This window comes from Marmota marmota, unplaced genomic scaffold, assembly GCF_001458135.2.
Source record: "Marmota marmota marmota unplaced genomic scaffold, marMar, whole genome shotgun sequence".
Classification (NCBI taxonomy): domain Eukaryota; kingdom Metazoa; phylum Chordata; class Mammalia; order Rodentia; family Sciuridae; genus Marmota; species Marmota marmota.
In genome coordinates this window covers 865446-874038 of record NW_025999873.1, presented here as the reverse complement: position 1 = coordinate 874038, position 8593 = coordinate 865446, and the positions used below count along the sequence as shown (strand labels likewise).

The 8593-nt window shown below is 38.4% G+C and overlaps 1 protein-coding gene across 11 annotated transcripts in view; it reads left to right on the top strand.

Moving 5' to 3' along the window:
* The window catches only part of Specc1 (sperm antigen with calponin homology and coiled-coil domains 1), a 273402-nt gene that overhangs the window by 144033 nt on the left and 120776 nt on the right, over positions 1-8593 (top strand). For all 11 annotated transcript variants that reach the window (XM_048786146.1, XM_048786182.1, XM_048786138.1 and 8 more), the window contains one exon: positions 5044-6626. In XM_048786146.1, coding sequence (XP_048642103.1) covers positions 5044-6626 — 1583 coding nt within the window. The remainder of the gene's footprint in view (positions 1-5043; positions 6627-8593) is intronic.

The following is an 8593-nucleotide window of genomic DNA, read 5'->3' as shown; positions in this document are numbered from 1 at the left end:
TAGTTCTTTTTTTTTTTTTTTTTCTTTTTCTCATCAATTTTGCTTGACATGAGTTTTGGAAACATGTTCTTTATCTTTGGAGAATTCTCTTCCTCTTTGATAAATTCTTCCATTTGGTTTCCGCCAGTCAGTATTTCTGAAACTTCTGTTAACTGGTTATTTGATCTCCTGGATATAGTTTAAGATGTTTTTATGATAGTTCAGTTATGCTTATCAAGTGTGTCAAATTTGTTGCTAAGAAGAGAGGTCTCTGGAAAAGTTAATTGGGAGTCTTCAGTTAAGTTCATGAGATTAAGTATTTAAGATCATGAGACCGGGGCTGGGGTTGTGGCTCAGTGGTAGAGTGCTTGCCTAGCACACGTGAGGCACTGGGTTCAAACCTCAGCACCACATAAAAATGAAATAAAGATATTGTGTCTACCTACAACTAAAAAATAACTATTTTTTAAAAAGATCACCAGGAAAATAAAGTAATAAAATAAAAAAGGCCCAGGACTGAGGTCTGAAGAATTCTAGCATGGAAAACGTAGAGGGAGAAGGAGGAATCAGCAAAGGAGACAGAGGGTGGCCCCTGAGGTAGGAGAAAAGCTAGGAAAGTATGACTCCAAAGGAGTGTTTCAGAGAAGCAGCCTTGTGTATGAAAGTTCCTCAGAAAATTAAAAATAGATCTACCATCTGATCCAACAGTCCCACTTCTGGATGTGTTGGAAAGACACCTGCATACCCATGTTCATTGCAGCACTATTCACAGTAGCCAAGATATAGAAGTAACCAAAGTGTCCCTCAGCAGTTGAATGGAAAAGGAAAATACAGTATACATACACAGTGGAATATTATTCAGCCTTCAAAAGAAAGAAACTCTTTGTACAACAATATGAATGCTTCTGGGGATATTACACTGAGTGAAATAAGCCAGGCACAGAAAGACAAATACCACACATGTATCTCACTTACATGTAGAGTCTAAAAAAGTTGGTTCCATAGAAATAAAGAGTTGAATAGTGGACTGGGACTTGTAAGAAGGGGCTGGAGAAATGTTGGCCAAAGGGTACAGTTACGATGAGTAAGTTCAAAAAATTCACATACAACATGATCACCCTAGTTAATAACAATATGTTGGATACATTAAAAATCGCTAGGAGAGGGACTGAGGTTGTGGCTCAGTAGTAGAGTGCTCGCCTAGCACATGAGAGGCACTGGGTTCGATCCCCAGCACCACATAAAAAATTAATTAATTAATTAATTAATTAATTAAAGGTATTGTGTCCAACTACAACTGAAAAATAAAATTTTTTTTTTAAATAGCTAGGAGAGGAGATTTTAAGTGTTTCACCACAAAAATTAGTAAGTATATGAGGGAATACATGTACTCGACATAGCCATTTCCTAATGCTGCAGTGAATTCAGGAGTACAGATAGATATCTCTTGGACATAACAGATTTCATTTCCTTTGCATATATACCCAGAAGTAGGATTGATGGATCACATGCTAATTTTTTTTGGAGGAAATTCCATACTGTTCTCCAACAGTGTGCAAAGGGTTCCGTTTTCTCCATGTCTTTGCCAGCACTCATCTTTCATCTTTTTTTTATAATAGCCATTCTAACAGATGGGAGGTGATACCACATTGTGGTTTTAGTTTGCATTTCCTTGTGTATTAGTGAATTTCTACATACTGTTTAGTTACCCCATTTTTTAAAATCTACTGCATAAATATAACTAAAAAGGAAACAGAAAATTACTTACAGAGCAACCAGCTTAATACTCAACTGTTCTCAATATTCTATGTTCCCTTCTAGTTCGTGTCTCTATGAATATTTAGTTTTATATACTTGTGATCAATCACAGCATAATATTGTTTTCACTGGCATTTAAAAATATTATGTTAAATATATTTCTTTTTTTGTATAGGTCTTCCTAGTTAAGAGGTGGAGCTTGCTTTCATTTCAACCTCTTTCAGTTAGCTGGCCAGCTAAGCTCATGAATGGGAATAAGCGGGGGAATGGGAAGAGAATAAAGGACATAAAGGTGCTGACTGAGCCCGCCACAGTTCCATCTGCCCATTCCTCTTGACACCCTGCTGTCACGTTGCAAGGATGTATTTTGTAAGGTAGCATGGCCAGTGTCAGGGGTTTAGAATACATTGTTTAGCAATGAGTCTTAACTCACAGTAAAGATGTTTTCCCTGGACTTATGGTGAGACTATGTCCTGATAAACTCATTCTAAGTTGAAAATAGGCTAAGTTGAAAATGCATTTAACTCACCAAACCTACCAAGATAATAAAGCCTAACAGTTTTACTAGCCTAGCCAACCTGAAACATGCTGAGAACACTTACATTAGAATAAAGCTAGGCAAAATCATCTAACACAAAGACTATTTTATAGTAAAGTGTTTAATATCACTAATTTATTGAATTCCTTACTAAAAGTGAAAAACAACTTTTTTTCTGAATGGTTGTATGGATATACTTTCACATCAACATGAGTTGAACCATCTTTAGTTGGGGATGTCTGTACTTGAAGGAGACTCCACTGGCAGGTGTCTTTCAGGGGCTTACATCATTGCCACTTCTTCCCTTGAGTACCCTGAGGAAGTAAGTTGGACTGGAGAGTAGGCACTTATGGAAGGTGTGAGAGGCCACTAACCAGCCCAGGTTTAGTCTGATGTGTCTGTGATGCATTTTAGCAGCTCTCTTTAAATGTTCCCTCTGTTTCTAAAGTGATGTGCACACAGAAGAGAGAACCTTAAAGAACAGATACAGATGTAGTTTTAAAAAAGAAAAAAGAGGGCTGAGGCTGGAGCTCAGTGGCAGAGCGCTTGCCTGGCATGTGTGAGGCACTGGGTTCGATCCTTAGCACCACTTAAAAATAAACAAAATATAGGCATTCTGTTTTAAAAACTACAAAAAATATATATATTAAAAAAAGAAAAAGAATAGATGTAATGAAAAATACAACTGGATTGTATATTTCATAATGCGCTAGATGTAGTTCATAAATAAACTTTGGTTTGCTATTTGAAAAAAAATTGAATAGTTAGGTACATTTTTTAGAAGAACCAGATAAGATTTAGAACCAAAAGGAAAGAATTAATTAAATTAATTCTAGAAATTAATAGCTAGAAATAATTTGTTCTGTTGTTCTGTTGGAGTTCTCTCCATCTTCAGAACCAAAAAAATGATTGAAGGTAGAAAGAAGAAAGGAAGGGAGAGGAGAAAGAAGCGGGGAGGGAGGAAAGAAGAAAGGAGAGCCTGAATCTAGTGGTATTTTAGGAATGGCAGATGCTGCTGTGATAATGAGTCCCTGACTTGCATGTATGCCTGTTGGGCCATAGTTACGGTGAAACTTTTGTTATCTTGCAGTGTTTATCATAGTCCTTGCTAGGATGACTTCATTCTAGAGAACTGCTGTTACTAAAATATTTCATTGCTTAGTGGTTTTAATCTTCATTTTATAAGAAAAGTTAAATAGATCTTTTCTTCATTGAGTAATTCAGTATGATGCAAGTGAGGCATCTAGATACCTAAAAGTATCAAAAATCTATAGTGGTACTCAGTCTCTGTCCCAGGAGCTTAGTTTGAAACAGTTACCTTAAAAATCATAGTTTCTGTACATTAATATGACAGCTTGGCCTTTATTATATCAAAGTTTCAAAAGGACTTAGTGGTAGGTGCTTAGCAAGGTATGCTACCCGCCTGTACATCATCACTTCCGAGTCAGGTGTTTAGATTGGTGGCTGTTCCTTTTCCCTAGCAATCTGGGTAGTGGGTTGGAGCATCTGGGTCAGGCTGGGTTCTAAATCTGCTGACTGTCTAGAGAGGGGGGCATTCTCCTACACCTGCTTTCTATTCTGAAGACACCTGGAGATTGGTGATCACTTCTGGGATCCTTTGTTAGCAGGATTGCAACAGTTCAGCCTTGATGGTCTTTGCATGTGTTAAATAGGTCAAGAGTTTTCATTTCCCCTTCACTTCTGATATTAGTCTTCAATTCCAGAGCACAAACAAGAATAGTTTCTGGGTTTTTACCCCTAGAATATTTTTTATGTGTCTGTGATACAGTATAGATGAAAATAAAGAAATAATTCTTTATATCTTATATTTCCCATTATAAATATACTAAATTCTGTATCATTTCAATGTCATATAAATCCCTTTAATATTTATAACTATTCCATAGATATTCATAATACATCCTTATCCCATTCATTCTTATTTCTCTGTGACTACAAATAGCATACCATTTCCAGTGGTGTTAAAATTGATACATCATTGGTCTGATCAGTTTCTGCTTAGTATCATTGTGTCTTCTAATTACTACCCCTCCCCTCTAATACTAAGATTAAACTCACTGATTTCTTAATCAGAGTTGTGCTCAGTCAAATATGTTAATGATACCTTCTGCAAGTTTTTATTGAGAAATGCTCAATAAACTTGTATTTTGTCAAATGGCTATTGTTTATTTGCCAACATTGTATCAGTTTATATGTATTAAATTGCAAGTTAAAGAAAAACTGTTCCATAGTGACTTATATGAAGCATATGCATTGGCTGGTGTAGCTGAAAGACCAGGAACAGGGCATCTGTATTGCATGCAACTCAACAATGCCAATAAAAATTTGGCTTCCTTCTTTCTATCTTGCTGTCTGCAATCCCACTTTCCTCTTACAAGGGCAAGGTGGTTTTGAGCCATTCCATACTCATGCGCTTTCTTACTGATATCCAGTGATGTTTGACAGCCTGCCCTGAAAACCTTTCTTGTGCCCATTGATATTAATATGCTGTGTGCCCCTGCTTTGTGCCAGCAACTGTAGCTGGCGATGGGATTGTCTGAGTAGCTCAGACTGAGAGTCAGCTTTCCCAAGTAGGTAGGGCTGTGGGAGGAGATACAGAAACCCCTACAGGAAGTGGGTAACAGGAGGAAATGGTTGAAAGGTCATAGCCACATCATTCACTACGCCACGTGTTTGGATGTCATTCCATTATAAAAGTTCTTGCTTTTTTGGTGTTTTTCTTAATTTTTTTTTCCTTCTGTTTTTAGGGGCTGTTTCAACAACCAAACGGACAGGCATCCCAGCTCCCCGAGAACTCTCAGTAACTGTCTCAAGAGAGAGGTCTGTGCCACGTGGTCCCTCCAACCCAAGGAAATCTGGGTCCAGTCCAACTTCCTCCTGTACCCCGACCCCTACCAAGCACCTGAGGACCACTTCAGCAAAATCCAAGCAAGAGAATGAAGGTGGAGAAAAAGCTGTTCTTGAGTCTCAAGTTCGGGAACTTCTGGCAGAAGCCAAAGCCAAAGACAGTGAAATCAACAGGCTTCGAAGTGAACTAAAGAAATGTAAGGAGAGAAGGGCCCTGAGCACTGAGGGGACTGATGCTTCAGACCCAAGTGTTGATGGGATATCAGCCCCACCAGGTGACACAGAACCTTTATTAAGAGCCCTTGAGGAGAAGAACAAAATCTTTCAGAAAGAGCTTGCTGACCTAGAGGAAGAAAATAGGGCCTTGAAGGAGAAACTGACTTACCTCGAGCAGTCACCAAATTCTGAAGGAGTAGCAAGTCACATTGGTGACAGCAGCTGCCCAACATCCATAACTCAAGAGTCAAGCTTTGGAAGTCCAACTGGAAATGAGCTGTCAAGTGAAATTGAAGAGTATAAAAAACACACACATGGAAATACATTGCGGACATCAGGGTCCTCAAGCAGCGATGTTACCAAAGCTTCCTTGTCACCAGATGCCTCTGATTTTGAGCACATCACTGCAGATACCCCGTCTCGGCCCTTGTCCTCCACTAGCAACCCTTTTAAGAGCTCCAAGTGTTCCCCTACTGGGAGTTCCCCAAATAACGCCAGCGAGCTGTCCCTGGCTTCCCTCACAGAGAAGATACACAAGATGGAAGAAAATCAGCACAGCACTGCAGAAGAGCTGCAGGCTACTCTGCAAGAGTTATCAGACCAGCAGCAAATGGTGCAGGAACTGACAGCTGAGAACGAGAAACTGGTGGATGAGAAGACGATTTTAGAGACATCCTTTCACCAGCATCGAGAAAGGGCAGAGCAGCTAAGTCAAGAAAATGAGAAACTGATAAACCTTTTACAAGAGCGAGTGAAGAATGAAGAGCCCAATGCCCAAGGAGGAAAAATCCTGGAGCTGGAGCAGAAGTGCACAGATATTCTGGAGAAGAGCCGCTTTGAAAGAGAGAAGTTGCTCAATATTCAGCAGCAGTTGACCTGTAGCTTACGGAAGGTTGAGGAGGAAAACCAAGGAGCTTTAGACATGATTAAGCACCTAAAGGAAGAAAATGAAAAACTTAATGGGTTTCTAGAACTAGAGCGGTGTAATAATAGTGTGATGGCCAAAACTTTGGAAGAATGTAGAGTTACCTTGGAAGGCTTGAAGACAGAGAATGGGTCCTTGAAGTCTCATTTGGAGGGAGAAAAGCAAAAAACTATGGAGACCAGTAGTACCCTGGGGCAGACAGCAGAGAACTGTAAAGTCCAGGAAATGTTGGAAGTGGCTCGAGCTGAAAAAGATCAACTGGAACTGTCTTGCACAGAGCTCAGACAAGAATTGCTAAAGGCAAATGGTGAAATTAAACATGTTTCAAGCCTGCTAGCCAAGGTAAGAATAGGTGTCTCTTACCTGGTATTTGTTCATCCTTACTAACATTTCTCTCCTTGACCTTAAAGTTGCAAAGAGGATCATTTGTTCTGTTACTTTCATTCATGAACCTAGCATTCTAAATGCTTGAATATCTGTGATTCCAGATGGACTGGTATTGAGATTCAAAAGGAAATACCCAAATTTCTGACTACAGGCAGTTGAAAGTATAATGGGGATATAGTAAATCACATCAAATGGTAGGATGTATTGATAAAGAATTTCATAGGGCTGGGGAATACAGTTCAATGGTAGATGCTTGCCTAGCATGCATGAGGCCCTGGTTTCCATCGCATACCGAAGAAAAAAAAATTTCTGCTGAAGCTGCAGTCTAGTGCAGAGAAGGGACACGAGAATAATATGGGAGGGGGGGCAGGGCAGGAGTAGTGCAGAAGTAGTACTTCCTGGAAAAGTGACAGCTAAGCTGAGGCTTGACGATTGAGTTATCTAAGTCTATCATCATGAGTTTAGCTATTAGTAACAGTTAAAATTGTCCCCAATTTTCCCAGCAAGAAATAATACATCCACGGGCTGGGGTTGTGGCTCAGTGGTAGAATGCTCGCCTAGTATGGGTGAGGCACTGGGTTCAATCCTCAGCACCACATAAACATAAATAAATAAAAATAAAGGCATTGTGTTCACCTACAACTAAAAAAATATTTAAAAAATAATACAACCACTATTTTAATATTTTCTGTCAAATATATGTATGCATATATCTCATGAATTAAAAAAAAATTAAGGGCTGGGGGTATAGGTCAATGATAGAGTGCATGAGACCCTGGGCTTTCATCTTCAGCACTGTAGAAAATAACATTTAGAACCATCCTGTACATGTTATTAACTTTTCTTTGTTGCATTTAACATTTTCTGAGCATATTGTCGCCATCAATTATTCTTTTAGGTATTATTTTAAATACGATAGTACTTTATTATATAACTATCTTATATTCACTAGTCCTGTGTTATTAAACATATGTGTTTTATTGGATATTTATGGTTTTTTTCTGGTCTTTCACTAGTGTAAATACATTTTTTGTCTCTCTCTGATTATTTCTTCAGGAAAAATTCCTAGACGTTGACTTAGTGAGTCAGAGAGTATAAACATTTTAAAGACTTTCAACACATTCAGCCAGATTGCCCTCCAGAAATATTATGCCAATTTGTTCCCACGAGCAGTTCATGAGAGCACTTGTTTCCCTGAGCCCTTGCCAACACTTGGTATTAAATTATGTCATTCAAATCTGTTAATCATTTCCTTTAAAAATATTTTATTTTTACCTTTTTAATTTAGAAAGATCTTCTCTAGCCCAAGATCAAATAAATGATCACTTCATTCATTTTCAAGTGACCTTTTGATTGTTCTGGAATTTTCTTATGTGATGCAAGATTGATAATAATTGTAGGATAGTCTGCCTACTCCACAGGGTAGGTGCAGAGAGATGACTTCCTGTTTCTGTCTTCATCAAGCTCTTGGGTCTGTGAATTAGGGGTCTGCTGGGGAGCGAGGGTAAAAACCCTTTTCACTTTATGTGGGGGTTTATCACTGTTTCAAGCAGCAATTTGTGCTGTAAGCTCTTAGGCAGACTTTTCTGCATCGCTTCATCTGTCTTGAGACCTGTTAGTCGCATCCTGATTCTGCAGTTCGACATTCTGATGGTCCTAGTAGTATGTTGTGTTAGGAGTTTTTACCATTGTCTATGTTTTAAATTCATAAGTATTTTATTGAAAACTCAGGATTAGAATTAGAGGTTACTAGCCAGGTACTCATTTAATTGAAGCTTTGCATTGTCACCCAATAGAATATTTAAATGAAGCTTTGCATTGTCACCCAATAGAATATTTATCTATTTTGCTTAAAGATCACTGAGTACTCTTTTACAAAATGTTTAGTCTCCCAAAGGACTTTTTTTTTTTTTTTTTTTTTT